This window comes from Anabrus simplex, chromosome 2 (genome assembly GCF_040414725.1).
Source record: "Anabrus simplex isolate iqAnaSimp1 chromosome 2, ASM4041472v1, whole genome shotgun sequence".
NCBI classification, from domain to species: domain Eukaryota; kingdom Metazoa; phylum Arthropoda; class Insecta; order Orthoptera; family Tettigoniidae; genus Anabrus; species Anabrus simplex.
The window spans coordinates 457,542,253-457,556,789 of record NC_090266.1 but is presented as its reverse complement, the minus strand read 5'-3'; the positions used below and the strand labels follow the sequence as shown (position 1 = coordinate 457,556,789).

Here is a 14,537-nt window from a genome sequence, read left to right as displayed (position 1 = left end):
CTATGCCTTGACAGAGAAAGAGGAGGAGGATATGTTAAGAATAGCAGCTCGGTAAGTATGTTGAGAAGGGCAGCTTGCTTTATAACTATGATCGTAAGAAGGGCATCTTGCTTGCTTGTCCTGATAAATTCCACGCTATAAAGTTTACTTCCGTCAAGATAGTAGTAGTAGTAGTAAGCCATGCGCATGTATTTAAATATGGCGACTGACAGCTGTCAAAATAGTACGTGGAAATTGCCCGCCACCACATTTCAAAGGTAGTAGCTAAAGATGGCAGCACGGTGCTCTGTTGTTTAAAGATGGCAGCTGTCAAAAAGGACGTAGAAATTGCCGCCACCACATTTCAAAGGTAGTAGCTAAAGATGGCAGCACGATGCTCTGTTGATTATAGATGGCCGCTGTCAAAAAGCATGTGGCTTTGAAGAGCACGTGGAATTTCAAATTGCCCTCCACCGCATGCATAACAGCAGCCACCATTTTGTGCAGTAGCCTCTAAGTTAGCTCTCTTCATAAGAGCCCATGTATAGCCGCCTTCTTGCGTAAGTGTCCCTAGGGAGTCTCATCAGAGCAGGAGCCATCTTGTGTGAGCACCCCTAGGCCGTCTCATAAGAAGCTATATATAGTCGCATCTTGTAGAATTAGATAGCCGCCATCTTGCGCAAGCGTCCCTAGGGTGTCTCATAAGAGCGTATGTATAGCTGCCATCTTGCGCAAGCACACTTAAACCGTCTCATAAGGAGCTGTGTATAGCCCCATCTTGCGCAAGCGTCCCTAGAGCGTCTCATAAGAGTCTATGTATAGCAGCCATCTTGCGGCCACCATCTTGCGCAAGCGCCCTTAAGACGTCTCATAAGGAGCTTGTATAGCCGCCATATTGTGGCCGCCATCTTGCGCAAGCGTCCCTAGGGAGTCTCGTAAGAGTCTATGTATAGCAGCCATCTTGCGGCCACCATCTGGCGCAAGCACCCTTAAGGCATCTCATAAGGAGCCGTGTATAGCCGGCATCTTGTGCAATTGGCGTCGGGAAGGGCATCCGGCTTGTAAAACTGAGGTTAGGTTCCTCCATGAGGTTAGGCTTGCTGTCTTGTGCGTCAAATTTAGGTTAAGCCCCTCCAAGATAGCGGATGTGTGGTTAGGCTCGCTCTCTTAGGCGTCAGGAAGGGCATCCCGATGTAAAACTGAGGTTAGGCCCCTCCATGAGGTCAGGCTAGCTCTCTTACGCGTTAAAAGTTAGGTTAAGCCCCTCCAAGATGGCGGATGTGAGGTTAGGCTGGTTCTCTTAGCCAGCATAGCAATGCGGTGGAGGCCTCTGTGGCGGTGGCGGTGGAGCCCTCTCCCGAGAGCCTGTGGTGGCAGTGGCGGTGGAGGCCTCTGTCCACAACTGCACTTTCTTTGCTGTTTTTGTTTACGACATCGTATGACTACCGACAATGAACAATTTCTTTTGTTGTTATGCATCATTTTGTCATGACTATTCAGAACCCTTAATTTATTCGAAAATGAATGGCGGTCTAACCGAGGCCCTGCAGCAAAGGCAACTACATTAAAAATACATCGTATAGCCTGCGCGTTCTGAATCCTGCGCCATGTAACGCATAGACACCTGCGTTATTTAACTTTTTCTAGCCGAAGTGAATGGAACAAAACGTTACGTTTATTTCTGTAAAGATTTATAAGTTTATAAACACCCGTCTAGCCATAGCCTAACTGAATATAAGACTAGTCTAGAATAGTGTAAACAAATGATACGGCGTTCGGGATTGTATTTACGACGTCGCACTACAATAGCGCGATGCCCACCGGCGAAGATTACGGCGGCAATTTAGATCACATATCAGCGTCACGTATTAAACTGAGGAAACCCACAATATTTTGTATTAAAATTAAACTTGTGTTCTTAGGTTTATTTTAAGGCTTATTAAATTATCTTAGTTATAGAGAGTTTGAATATGTTGTATTTACATTCATTAATTTATTTTGTTGTAAACACCTTCCGAAAATTCAGGGTCATCTTATATGCGAGGCCGCATTATATTCGAGCCAATACGGTAATATACGAATCTGCAGATATAAATCTACAAACTGATAAGTAAGTGGGTAGAAAAAGTACTTTATTGCATAGAAAGGAAGAATATAAAATCTAGCAACTCTACTTTTTCACCAGGATATTCCCGTATATATATGGCCTTTTCAATTTTTGGGGTTGTGACCCTAGATAAAGCTCACAAAGATATTGATAAATAAAAACAACATGTACATGTGAAGATAAAATTAATATAAATATACAGTGCTTTGATAAATCATTCCAGTATAATATTCTAAGACAAGAATCAAGGGATTACTTGTTAAATATACAGGATTGTTTAAAAGAGTTATGATCGAAATGGTGACATTTAAAATATACAGTAATTCAATACTACCGAATATTAGATATGTTTGTTTTCTTAGGCCCTATTTTCATGTAACTTATCAGTAATGTATCAGTGTTGATAAATTCCACTTTGAATTTGTTTTATCCAGATCTACTTGTTCTTGTCAACACCGAACAACTGGTCATACGCGATGATTAGGGCACAAGTCGTGTTAACTATGTTTTCGTCACCTTTGCACGGTGCTATCATACAATAGTTATATGTGCTGGAGAGCATGACACTCATAGTACCTGAACACAGCTTAAGATCGTAGTGCGTTGGACGAATACTACGTACAGGGCAATGAGACTGCAATAGTGAGTCAGGCTCCGTTCAGCGTGCCTACATCAAACTGGCCGTTCACCGCGGTCGCAATGCCAAAGAATGGCATAGAGAGAATATGGGAGCTGTGGTAAATAATGCCCTTTGTAACGAACGGTTGCGAGATGCGTAGCAGCATTTCAGCACGAACGTGAACAAGCGGCGACGTACAACGTTGCGGAAGACCTGTTACGTCCGGACTGATTTGTCACGTGCAATAATTAGCCAGTGTATGGACCTGGACACTACTTGTGTTATATGACGAAACTGGCATTGAAAAAGGAACCTTGCACAGAATTTTATGGGAAGGTCTTCATCTTTGTAAAATTGCTTTGCAGTGGGTGCCACATGCACTCACTGATGTTCAGAAGTGGGCACTGTACGCCATATGCTCTGACCACTTGTTGCGCTACCGGCAGGAATGCGAGCAAATGTTGAAGATAATTCTGGCTGTGAATGTATTTTGGGCTAGGGCATGTGAACCTGAGCTCAAACACCAGTTTGCAGAATGGTGACAAGCAAAATCACCACGAAAAAAATAAGTTCCGACAAAATCCTTCTCTCGTGAAGCCGATGCTCATTGTGGCTCATGACGTCAGAGACGTGACTGCGTGTCACGTCGTTCTACATAACACAACGGTGACAGCATCGTACTACAGAACCTTCCTACAGAGACAGTTATGTGATGCCATTAGGGACAAACGCGCGGATCTTCTCAACAATGTCATCCTTCTCCATGACAATGCCAAACCCCATGCAGCAGGGGCTGAATGGAGGCAACTTCAGCACTAGGGGTGAGAAGTACTGAAACACCCACCATACTCACGGGACCTGTCTCCGTGTGATTTTGACCTCATCCTTAAATTGAAGGAACAATTGCGTGGGAGACGGTTTGGGACACGACAGGAAACTGCCAGCGCTGTGAAACACGAGACTACACGAGACATGGTGAGGCGACTCGTATCCGACATCTCCCGTATCGTTGGCAATGTATTGTGGACAATCTAGAGGAGTACACTGAGAGTTTACCGTAAAGGTTACTGTACTCTCTGATAATAAACATTATATAGCACAAGGATTTCAAGGCTGACAGTTTCATCTGGCTAACCTATTCGGCATTATTCATACATTCCACAGCGCTGTCCATCAGCATATTTCCATTTGTCTGGTGGAGCCCGTATTCTTGCAAAAAAGGTAGTTGCCATGACCTATGTCAACCCTCGTATTTCACTTTTCTTCCATTAGAGAGACGAGAGAACTCGGACAACATATTTTTACTTAAGGGAACTGAGTTGTTGAGAAATGATATTCTATAAACATGACTATAATAACTTCGTTTACTAAATAGCTTGTACATCACAACACCTCTGCACACATTTCACTTTCTTAACAAAATGTAATGAGGAAAGAAGTGACCATTTATACGAATCTTTACTAAGAATTATGTTGTAATTATGCTAATTGACACACCAGAAATGGTTTATTGGTCCTTGAGAATTACCACAGTGTTTTAATATTCTTTTCTGAGCTCAGTGCTTGACCATATCTTAAACTGTAGAGTAAACATTGATTCCATTCAGTTCAATTCATGAAGTGGCATAGGAACTTCTTCTATGATAGAATTTGCCATTGGAATAAAAGTTTGGTTCATCCATACTACTAGATCTTTCCAAAGGATACCTGAAGCTCGTAGTCTAGCCTAGAAAACAGACAAAATGAAATTAGTAAATGAAAGAAACAAAGAGAGTTAATTATTATTGTTACCAACATTAGGGTCTACCTGTGGTCTAGAACAGGAGATAGTTTGTGATATGTTGTATATTAAAGAGTTACATCATTTTATGGAGTCACTTGTGCTGATTTTGAAAACGATATCTTCTCATCTGCCCTCGAGATGTTCATTACATACTTCTAAATGCAACCAAAAGAACGGGCACTGATGGGTAGAGAGTCTATCTATGAAGACACCGGCGTGTGACAATGTTGAATATGTCCTTGTCGTCGTGTGTAGTGTGTAATTATGTTTTGCTCTGTTAATGTCCTAAACACTTATTGTATTCTTTAGTTTCGACCCTAGACTAAGTTATGTAGCCTCCGTGGCTCAGGCGGCAGCGCGTCGGCCTCCCACCGCTGGGTTCCGTGGTTGAAATCCCGGTCATTCCATGTGAGATTTGTGCTGGACAAAGCGGGGGCGGGACAGGTTTTTCTCCGGGTACTCCGGTTTTCCCTGTCATCTTTCATTCCAGCAACACTCTCCACTATTATTTAATTTCATCTGTGAGTTATTAATCACTGCCCCAGAGGAGTGCGACAGGCCACGGCAGTCGGTACAATTACTACCCTCGCCGCAAGATGGGAGCTTCATTCATTCCATGCCTGACCCGGTCACTGACTGGAAAACAAGGTTGTAGGTTTTCACTAAGTTATGTGGACTCCTAACGGAGTGAAACCTTAGAAACTCTCCCCTATCCAGTCGAAATGACTACATTATTATTATTATTATTATTATTATTATTATTATTATTATTATTATTATTATTATTATTATTATTATTATCCTGAAGAAATCATAACATGTCACGTAATTCGTGCCAATATATAATAACACTCTGGTGAACACAATAGTGTTCATTCTGTAAAATTCACTCTGCATTCTAATTCGTCCACAGCGAATTCTTGGTTTCATTACTAGGAGTGCTAATCATTAGCTAAATATATCGGCGTGATAAAATTAATGAACACGTTATTCAGTCAAGGCTCCTTGGATGAATGGTCAGCGCAGTTGCGTTCGGTTCAGAGGGCACTGAATTCGATTCCTGGCCTGGCTGGGGATTTTAACCGCCTGGTTAATTCCTCTAGCTCGGGGTTTTGGTGTTTGTATTCGTCTCAATGCACATATTAATTTACATACAACACATCACACTACAGTCCACCGCAGACACACACAATACTGAACATATCCCTCCGCAAGGGGTTGGAGTCAGGAAAGGCGTTTGGAAGTAAAACTCGACTATATTCATACAAAGTGCCGACACCAGGTAACTGCAGAAAGGCTAGGAAGAATAAGAAATTATTCAGTGAAGAGACAATTTAGCCAGCAAGGCTATCCATTGATGGTGGTATTGTAATGATTTTGTACCCAAACACTTACTGTTATTTCACATTTCTGCATTCAGCCTGTCGTTCCTACTATTTTATAATTAGCATACGCCTAAGTTGATTTGGAGTGTAGTCATTTATCAGTTAGTACCTTGTTTGCTTCGAGCCTCCGTGGTTCAGGCGGCAGCGCACCGGCCTCTCACCACTGGGTTCCGTGGTTCAAATTCCGGTCACTCCACGTCAGATTTGTGCTGGACAAAGCGGAGGTGGGACAGGTTTTTCTTCGGGTACTCCGGTTTTCCCTGTCATTTTTCATTCCAGCAACACTCTCCAATATCATTTCATTTCGTCCATCATTCATTAATCATTGTCCCAGACGAATGCGACAGACTTTAGCAGCCGGCACAATTCCTATCCTCGCCGCTAGATGGGGGCTTTATTCATTCCATACCTGACCCGGTCGAATGACTGGAAACAGGCTGTGGATTATATCTTGCTTGCTTCAAGGTCGTTAAGTTGGTGTGTAATATACAGTATTTCTTTCCTCTGTTACACACACACACAGAGAGAGAGAGAGAGAGAGAGAGAGAGGGAGAGAGAGAATACGCTATTTTGTTTCTGTGGATATTTTAGTATTTCGTATTTCCGTGAAGAAGATGAAAGATTAGCTGAGGTATGCAGGTGTGGGGACTGCGTGTGAGTGGGCATTAAGCAATATGAGGGAAGAGATAGCGAGTTTGAGGGAGATAATTTAGGCTTTTAACAGAGGATAGGAATGCCGGTAGGTCTCGCTCAGTGAATGTATAGGGTACGGTAAGCAGGCAAGAGGCAGCGTAAGAACGGGGAGAGTTTGTTGAAGACAAGTGGGCTAATGTTTTGAGGGGAAGGAAAGTCCGGGTTGAGGGTTCTCATCAGGAAGTGAGTTCAGGAGAGGAATCAGTATGAGTCACTGCAGGTAGAACAGCAGAGGGAAGATGGAGAACAGCAGGGAAGTGTCACAGAGGAGAGTTGAGGCAAGAGTAAAGGGAAAGGTAGGAAAGAGAAACATAGAGAAGAGTATAGCAAGAGGGAGGGAGAAGTAAGTAAATTCTGCAGCCGTCAGGGAAGTTAAGGTAGACCAGGAGAGAACTGGATCTAATGAGGTGGTTGGGATTGAGGTTCTGGTCATGGGTGGCTGCCAGGGAGGTTAAATGGGACTATTCCTTGAAAGCAGCAGCCATATTGTTCGGCACCACGGCCGACTGGGAAGCAGTGTGAGCCAGTTGCCACTCGTAAGTTTGTATTCACCCAGTGAGTTTCCTGCGACAAGTTGCCTAATATAACCGTTGTTTATCATGGGCCTTTTTGAGTGTATGGGTGCAACAATAGAAGTGACAGGAACAGAAAACCTGGCATTGCTTTTCATCGGTAATTTTTTCTCCTAGGCTAGTGCATATCAAACGTAGACACGCACGTTTACTTTTTCATGGACAGAACGCCATTGCTTTAAAATATAGATTGCTGTAGGTTTCCTAAGTACCTAGACCGTCGGGCCCTGTGGACGAAGGCAGTTAAGAGGAACTGGACACCTGGTGTTTATAGTGTTATTTTTACGGAGCACTTTAGGCCTATCTCAGCTACTTGCAGCCATCAGCCCTAAGGTAATTATCACTTAAGAACTTCAATTAGGATAGTGGCTGAAATGCTTTATTGTTCCGTTTGGATGAATTTCTCAATACCGTAATAATGGTTTGCAGAAAAGGAAGGAACCACAATCGATGGATGTTGATACGCTCGAGACAAGTAATATCGTATTGAAGGGGGCTGTCAGTGTCATTCATACTGTTCAGGTGCAAAGCGTGAGATCATTTACTATTTTATTACAGGAAGAGCTTTGAACGCAATATACTCTCCTCATAGTTCGGCAGACCCCATTTTAACTAATAATATTCTCGTTTGTTTATTCAGGGTGTCCAGTTCTCGAACGAGGAAAATGGAGAAAACTTTGAACATGCACGGTCGTCGTGTCCTCCCAGGGACTTGAACCCAGGACTGCTATTCCCTCCGAGGATCGAACCCAGGAAACGTAGGAGGAATAGCTGTACCTGACGTATTGGGATCAGCCTGTAATAGAGGCTAGGAGTCAGGTATAGGCATACCTAATAGGCGTACCTGATAATAATTAAAAGATGTAAAATAATTATATTCATGGAATTGAATAGTTAGTTAAGAGTGGAAATCATATTTCTTGCATGTTAGGAAATCTTGAGTAACAGAGAAGTTTGTCATACAGGACGTGAGTCATGTTGACCAGGGCATGGTTCAACTCTACAGACGCAGTAAGAAAGTACTAGAAGGTCTCTTGGATACAGGCCTCTGATTGGCCAGAATTTACGGAAAGTTCGGCAGTCACGTAAGCTGGTTACCACAAGCTTCGAGAACATGGGGTGTGGCCCCGGAGGCTATATAAGGGCAAGGAAGTCATTATTCAGGGCTTCTACCATTCACTTCGCGGACCAGTTGCCAGTAGAATCCCTGCCGGTCGGTAGGACGATTACGCAATCAGTAATAATAATAATAATAATAAGTATTATATACTTCAACGGACGGCTAGTAGACAGACTTCTCGCTCAAGACTTGCCAACATTAAGTCTTTATTTTAATTGTACATAGTGTACATATTGTAGTCAACTCTCAGTATCAGAATATATTAACTTCGTGGGAATCCACTTCGTCGACTTCCTCCTGATCTGCACCTTAGTTGAAACTTCCCAACCTATACGTTCCAACCGCTCGGGAACGATCCAAACAACCTTCCAACCAATCTGACTTTTCCTAAGAGCTCACCTATAAGTTCAAATCCTGTCTGTCACGACAGAAGACAAAAAATTTTGGTGTACAGCTGTGGTGTGGGAAGCAGACAACCTCAGCAGAGAAGGAGACGATTTATTTTAAAGCCCCGCAGAAGAGGCTTAGCTCAAGAAAGAAGTAACGGCCCAGCAGAGTTCCCGTTCCAGTGAGAGGTGCCAGCAGCACGACAGCAGCCTACTGAGCCAGCCCAGCGCGCGGTAGCAGACAGCAACCGGAGACCGAGGATCCAGCCCATCTTCAGCACCGATCAACCTTAAGGGTGAGTGCTTGTAATTTTCTCTTCTATAATGGCAGAGTCAAGTGTAATGGGTAACCTGGTAGATAATGTCAGTGACGCAGGTTCGGATACGGGTAGTGTGCATGCAGAAGAACGATTATTTATATCGGCAGCAGAAGGCCATAAATTAATAGGTCATGAATTTGACAGCAGTAAGCCGGAACGCCTCCGCGAATTCATTGCGAATGTAGAAGCCGCACACTGTATGGTACGACCTAATGAGAAGGGATTGTTTTTTAAATACATCCTAACAAAGATAACGGGTCCAGCTCGCGAGAAGTTGCTATCACGGGGGATATCATAAATTTGAGGAACGCAAAGAATGCGTTATGGGAATACTATGGCAAACAAGGTACGTTTGAATTACATTTGTGCAAGCTATTCCAGTCCAAGCAAGGGACTAGGGATTCCGTGGCAGAATGGGCTCACGAGGTTGAAGAAATCGTAGTCATGTTCAGAAACGCAATTTTAGAGGAAGCACCGATAGAAGGCCGTGAATATCAGCGCCGAATTATAGTTAAAATAGCCATTGCTGGTTTCACTCAAGGGCTCCGAAATAGGAGGATTCAGCACAAGGTGCAGGACCGAGATCCTAGAACATTCGAAGAGGCTGTAAGTACAGCCAGGCAGGAAGAGGCATTACTGCTCTCTCAGGAAGAGCGTGAAGCCCTATACAAGCCACAACCGGTTAGAACCCCTCGTAAGGAAAGTTGGCAGGTAGTGCCTACAAAGGGCAGCTCTAAGGGCAATTTAGGGCGACGTCAGGCAACGGGAAATAGGCAAGGCAAATCCAGAAACGTACTGGTGACTTGCTTCAACTGTAAGCAAGAGGGCCATATCGCAAAAGAGTTCGAACGGCCAAGAACCAAGTCTGACACACCGGCTCCTAAGTGCACATATTGCAAAAAGTTAGGCCATAAGGAGCGAGAATGTAGAAGGAAATCAAGAGACCAAGAGAAGCCTACTACCGGGGAAGTAAGGATAGTCAGGTCCATGAAAGTACCAATCAAGGTACAATCCCAGCATGCGCAGGGAGCAGGAAATCGTTAGAGGCGATCTGAGCCCGTCATACGATGCTACGAATGCAATGAAGTGGGTCATAAGAGGCCCGAGTGTCCACAACGTAATAAGGACCGTGGACGTGTACGTAAGCGGTGTTATGCATGTGGGAGGCAAGGCCATTTACGGTGGCAATGCACCGCCAAGCAAGGCCGAAAGGCTCAAGTCAGCCCTCAAGGAAGGGGCAAGCAAAGCCAAGAGCACAAGTTAGCCCTCAAGGAAAGGGTCGGAGGGTAGTCCAGGCTGGTGTGACACGAAACAGCCAAGACAAACCGAATAGTCCTAAAAAACATGGTGTAAAATATGTAAGCGATGGTCTCACGATAGCAAAAACTGTTGGTTCAATACCCGGGACACGTTAAACTAACAAGGGGTCACAAGCAAGGGACAGCTGTGAAAACCCCGAAGGTATCAAGTCCCGCCGCATCAGAATTATCTAAGACAGAAGGCTCAATCTTAATAGATTTAGCCGGTCAGAAGATCCCTACTAGATTTTTAATAGATACAGGTAGTGATGTATCTCTCATCAAGGAAAAGTGCGCACCTAAAGACGTTTTCGTGAATCGAAAGGAGATCCTCCAACTGAAAGGCATCAGTGGAGACGTAGTATTCACGAAGGGGGAAGTTCGAATCCCGATAGGAGGAAAAATCCTAGAATTCCACCTGGTAGGCAATGATTTCAATCTGAAGCAAGATGGGATCATTGGGAAGGATATCCTGCATAATAGTATATTAAATTACCAGGATGGGTATACGCTAATAGCAGGAAAGAAATATCCCTTTGGTGCACGAGAAGCCGTATGGGTCACTTTGGAACCCCGAACCGAAAAGATAGTGGCTATCGAAGTAGATAAGAATAATGCTGAAGGCCTTGTTGAAAAGCAAGAAGTAAGTCCGGGCGTTTACTTAGCAGAGTGCTTGACCAAGTCGGAAGATTACACGGCTATTGTCAGTATGTTGAACACTACTGATAAGACTTGGAGATTATTAAGTCCAGTGGTAGAACTTCATGCTGTAGGGAAAGAGACAGCTGAATCACCCACTGTACTAAATAAGGTCGAGCGAGCCGCCTTATCTAGAACAAGCAGCGGAACGCAAGAGCACTCAAGGAATGGCAATAGTAGTAATAATAATGTCAGTGGTGAACAAGTGAAGATCAGGTCTCCCGTCACCAAGTCCAGGGCTCAAAGACTGCGAGAGCTGTTGCGTTTAGACCACTTAGCGCCTAAAGATCGCGAAGAAATATGTGCGATCTGTACCGCCTACCAAGATGTATTTTACTTGGAAGGTGATAAGTTGACGCACACGGATGTGCTGCAACATGCCATTCCGACACCCGCGGATCAACCTCCCATACATTTACGGCAATATAGATTGCCCGAAGCCCAGAAAAAGGAGATAGGTAGACAAATCGACAAGATGCTAAATGATCAAATTATAGCTCCTTCTACTTCTCCATGGTCCTCGCCCATTCTTTTAATCCCCAAGAAAATGGATGCCTCTGGGAAGCAAAAGTTTCGCCTCGTACTTGATTTTCGTGAGCTCAACCGGATTACTATCGGTACAGCGTACCCACTTTCGTTAATTACGGAAATACTAGATGCTTTAGGAAAGGCCCAATACTTTTCCACCATGGATCTAGCGCATGGCTATCACCAGGTCATGCTGAAGCCAGAAGACAGAGAAAAGACCGCATTCTCTGCACTAGGGAGACATTACGAGTACGTAAGAATGCCCATGGGGCTCGAGGACAGTCCCGCGACGTTCACGCGGTTAATGAAAACCGTATTAACAGGCCTAGAAGGCATAAAATGCCTGTGTTATTTAGATGTCGTCATAATTCATGGTAGCTCGATAGATGACCATAACTAGAAACTACGAGATGTATTGCAACGGCTAAGAGTAGCCAACTTAAAATTAGGACCGGACAAGTGCGAGTTCTTACGAACCGAAGTTACCTTCTTAGGTCACATCATTACGAAGGACGGAGTCCAACCCGATGAGAGGAAAACCCAAGCAGTGAGGGATTTTACACAACCCACTACCACGAAACAGTTGAAGGGATTTTTAGGGTTGTCAGGTTATTACCGTAGGTTCATACCTAATTATAGTAAAATAGCGAAACCACTGTACGAACTCCTAAAGAAGGACGTACCGTATGTGTGGACAGAACAGCAGGAACATGCGTTCCAGGTACTGAAGCAGAAACTCATTGAAAAACCAGTCTTACAGTACCCCGACTTTGAGAAGCCATTCATTTTAACCACAGACGCAAGTGGGGAAGCGCTAGGTGCTATACTGTTTCAGGGTCCGCTAGGCAAGGATTTACCGGTGGCTTATGCCAATAGGACACTAAATAAAGCAGAAAGAAACTACAGTACCACGGGAAGAGAAGCGTTGGCCATTGTATTCGGTGTGAAATATTTTCGTCCTTATTTGTTTGGACGTCATTTCACAGTTGTGACCGACCATAAACCGTTAAAGTGGGTTTTCAGTGTACGAGACCCATCTTCTAGGTTACTGAAATTTAGGCTTAAGTTAGCTGAATACGATTTTGATATCGTGTACAAAGAGGGCAAGCGTAATTGCAACGCAGATGCTCCGAGTAGAATTCGTGCTACCTCTGAACAGGAAGTGAGAATAGTTAGCTCTGAAGGCCAAGAGCCGGACACGGCAGGCAGAAGGGAACGAAGTAATGAAAGGACGTCGACTCCTAACACTAGTTCGAACGGGGAAGGTGAGCAGACAGACAGACTCAGCTCTGAATCCGAGGACACTTCGGTAGAGGTGACAGAGCCTGAGAATGAGGTAGGAACGCCTGCTACAAGCAATCCGAAGTCTGAGCTAACAGAGCAGGAAAAACGGAACATAATTGAAGAAGCGCATGCTCCGCTGGTCGGAGGTCACCAAGGTATTACCAGAACGTATGCTAGGGTGAAAGACTACATGCAGTGGGATGGGATGCACAAGGACATAGAAAACTATATTCGTTCATGTCCTTCTTGCCAAAAGAATAAGATTACCGGGCCAGAAGTGAAAGCCCCAATGGTAATAACGGACACTCCAGCCACAGTGTTTGATAAGGTCTCATTAGATATCGTAGGCCCTCTAGACCTAACAGAGGCCGGAAATCGATATATACTCACCTGTCAGGACCAGTTATCGAAGTACCTGGTCGTGAGTGCAATGCCAGATCAGACCACAGAAACAGTAGCCAGAACACTGATAAATAGTGTAATCAGTATTTTTGGAATACCAGGAACGATCTTAACAGATCAAGGTGCGAATTTCATGGCGGACATGTTTAAGAAACTGTGTCGAACCTTACGAATTAAGAAGGTACACACAGCCGCTTTCCGTCCACAATCAAACGGAAGTCTAGAGAGGTCACATAGAGTGCTAGGTGAATTTCTGAGACATTATGTGTGTAGCTCTCAGAATGACTGGGATAAGTATCTCCCAATGGCTATGTTTGTGTATAATACTACCAAACATACTAGCACTGGTTATACACCATTTGAATTGATATTCGGAAAAAAGGCCAATATTCCAGGCCTACTACAGAGAAAACCTGAGCCAACTTAAAATTAATATCAGAATGTGGTAGAAGAATTATCAGAACGACTCCAGGAGAGTCACGAAATAGCCAGGAAAACTCTAATTAAGAGTAAAGAGCAGGGGAAGTGTAGGTACTGTAACGTTCCAGACGTTACAGTGTAATTATATTAATTTTATTATGTGTAATTAATTCAGGAATTTAACGTCATGATATTTATCTTGGTATGTAATTGTATTATAATTCATGTTTAATCATTTGCTCACTATCATTTCATTACTTTGTAACTACGACTTGTAAACGAGGGCTGAATATCCTCATATTCACTTAGATTCTTGCGACAGTCGGTTAAAATTAACTTGCAGTAGATTTCCTCTATCTTGCCACATCACCGAGGAAGTTGGAAGGACAAATTTAGACATCAAGTTCTGAGAAAAGCGAGCACGTGTTCACGCGTCCTAACGTAAGCTACCGTATTTCGACCAGAATTATTCGAACTGATCAACGCCTATATTTTCAAAGGAGCGTCATGTTGCCATGGATACTGAGTGAAAGGACGAATAGAAGAACAGTTGATATCTTGGTTATGGCCCGTCAACTCTAATATCTGGAGTGGGGAGAGACGTGTCATCTGATTGGACCACGTGTAGCGACCTGTAATTAGCGCGAGAGAAGGTTATAAAAGGGCGTGTTGGAGCTCGTGGCTTCTTCTTATGATCTTATGATCTTCTACTGATCTTCTACTGGACTTCTACGAGTTATTCTACATCTTCTACGTGATTTTCTACTTGATCTTCTACTTGATTCTTCGTCTCGATACTTAGAAATTCTGAATGAGGGGTGTATAGCCACTCTCATCAGGAATTACGTACCGCACGGCTACAAGACCGGTTTGAACCAGTCTAAGTCAATAGATAGTTTTAATCTAGATAGAAATGAAACTTCAGAGAACATTTTCAGTAAA

The 14,537-nt window shown here is 43.7% G+C and overlaps 1 protein-coding gene across 1 annotated transcript in view; it reads right to left on the bottom strand.

Moving 5' to 3' along the window:
- Window positions 1–4,051: 4,051 nt before the first annotated feature.
- The window catches only part of LOC136862885 (uncharacterized), a 159,243-nt gene continuing 148,757 nt past the window's right edge, over window positions 4,052–14,537 (bottom strand). Inside the window, exon 4 of the mRNA XM_067139159.2 lies at window positions 4,052–4,431. Within this exon, the coding sequence (XP_066995260.1) occupies window positions 4,309–4,431 (123 nt within the window). The 3' untranslated portion in view covers window positions 4,052–4,308. The remainder of the gene's footprint in view (window positions 4,432–14,537) is intronic.